This window comes from Protobothrops mucrosquamatus, unplaced genomic scaffold (assembly GCF_001527695.2).
Source record: "Protobothrops mucrosquamatus isolate PMUCROS unplaced genomic scaffold, P.Mucros_1.0 scaffold2441, whole genome shotgun sequence".
Lineage (NCBI taxonomy): Eukaryota > Metazoa > Chordata > Lepidosauria > Squamata > Viperidae > Protobothrops > Protobothrops mucrosquamatus.
Genome location: NW_015388513.1, coordinates 4,448 through 6,440, shown reverse-complemented (window position 1 = coordinate 6,440; position 1,993 = coordinate 4,448). Strand labels below are relative to the sequence as shown.

General features: G+C 38.1%; 1 protein-coding gene across 1 annotated transcript; it reads right to left on the bottom strand.

The window, feature by feature from the left end:
- Positions 1 to 123: 123 nt before the first annotated feature.
- Positions 124 to 1,793, bottom strand: LOC114923217 (proto-oncogene Mas-like). Its single transcript, XM_029285897.1, has one exon. It carries the CDS (start codon positions 1,653 to 1,655, stop codon positions 804 to 806), a length of 852 nt encoding a protein of 283 aa, XP_029141730.1. The 5' UTR covers positions 1,656 to 1,793; the 3' UTR covers positions 124 to 803.
- Between the last annotated feature and the right edge of the window lie 200 nt (positions 1,794 to 1,993).

Sequence of the window (1,993 nt, the reverse complement as noted above, 5' to 3'; positions counted from 1 at the left end):
AAAGAAAAGTGGGAACAATCCAGCATTACATGAATCTTTCAGAAAGATTGTTTTCGAAATGTGCATCTCAGTGACCAGAGGCAAACACATGACTTCTACACAACAGTTGTTTGCTAAATTTATATCTTTCCTTTCTGACAACATTCAATCTAACAACAGATAAAAATGGGAAGTATAAACCACAAGAAGAGATGGCTACAATTTTAATTAAAGCAAAATTAAAATCCGTATCATTAAAATCCATTGTGCAATATATTTAAACATGCAAGACATATTAATGAATACACACACACATACATATACAGTACATACATATATATATTGGATGGATGCTAACACAGAATTACGTTTTCAGAATCACCAATCAATAATTCTCACTAGTAAATGAACTTTACTGAATAACTGACGGTGAGGGTAAAATAGCTAGGAGCCTCAAAGCAGCTGAAAGAGTTTTGGGAGCATTTTGATTTATGCCTGCAGATGAACAAACATTAGGTGCAGAAATCTGAAAATAAGGAAAACCATTCATTTAGCTTCTCATAATTGATTACTGAGATTGAAGAAAAGTTTAACCCTCTTTCACCCATGAGTTATTTCATCAACTCATCTCAACAGGATCTGCTCAAAATGACTTGAAAATCACGGTTATGACTGAATAAATGACAAACTATTTTCCTAATCTCCTTGGTGTTACATTTTTGGCAATCCTGGATTTGCCAGAGGAGATTTCTCTGAATTAATTATCAGGTTCTGGCAGGGCAGTATAGAAATATGGATTTTTTTCCCCCACTCTCGTGAGTACATCATGACTGGATATCAACCTGGACCTCTGCCTGCTTTTCATTCTCTTCTTCCTCCTTGAAAACCCTCTGAAGGATAGTGTTTAAGTTGTACGTAGAATGATGTTCCTTCTTCCTCCCCAGTAGAAAATAGATCAGTGGGTTAACACTGCTGTTAAGACAGGCACATAGGTAGCCATAGGTAATTAAATTGGCAAACTTATGCTTGAAAAGAACATCATTGAGATAAATGGCACTGGGTGGAATAGAAAAGATGAGGAAGAAAAACAGGGCAAGCAAGATGACTTTGAGAAGTTTTCCACGCTTCTGCATCTGTGATTTAAGGTAGCCTTTGATGAAAAGGGCCAGGCTGGAGACCACCATAAGTGGGATGCAAATGGAAGTACAGATGAGAATGTGGTAGAATGAGGGGAAGTTTTTCGTCAGTTTAACCCCCAACAAAACATAATGAATTACACAGAGGAGCAAAGAGACCAGCCATGAAAAGGCACAGAGTATGGTGGACAAGTATGGAGGCTGATGGCAGCGATACCAAATTGGGAAGAAGAGAGCCAAACATCGGTCAACGCTGATGATAGTTAGAAGAAATTGACCAGTGCAGTAAGTGGATATGAAACATTCTGTTATTATTAGTGGGGGGAAACTCTTAATCAAGTGCAGGATTCCTATCAGAAAGAGGAATATGAGAGTCCCACTGTCAGCCACAGCCAAATTGAGGATATAGACAGTGAAAGAATTCCTTTTAATCTTGAAACCCAAAAGTCGGATGATAATTCCATTTCCAATAATCCCTGGAATGCAGATTAAAATGATTAAAGAATAGATGACTTTTTCCTGATAGTCGGGCTCATACATGCTGCTCTTTGAGTGGATGACCTCAGTCTGATCGTGTTCAGGATATCAGAATGCCAGGCTTCCCATTTTAGCATCCGTCATTCCAGAAAAGATGATTTTCATGTTGGTTGCTGTCTTCTGTGGAAATGAATCTCACTTTGTTTTTTTTTGTTTTTGTTTTTTACCAGTTTCTGCTTCTTGTTGAAAGTTAAGGATGGACCCAGGCAGCTAAAGGACAAACCGCTCACCCTTGTTTTTAGTCAACAGGCATCAAATGATGTTTGCAAATGTTCTGATTTTTCCACAAAGGATGGCAAAGGATGTGGAAAAATTCACCGAAGATCTTCAGCAGAAGTCAG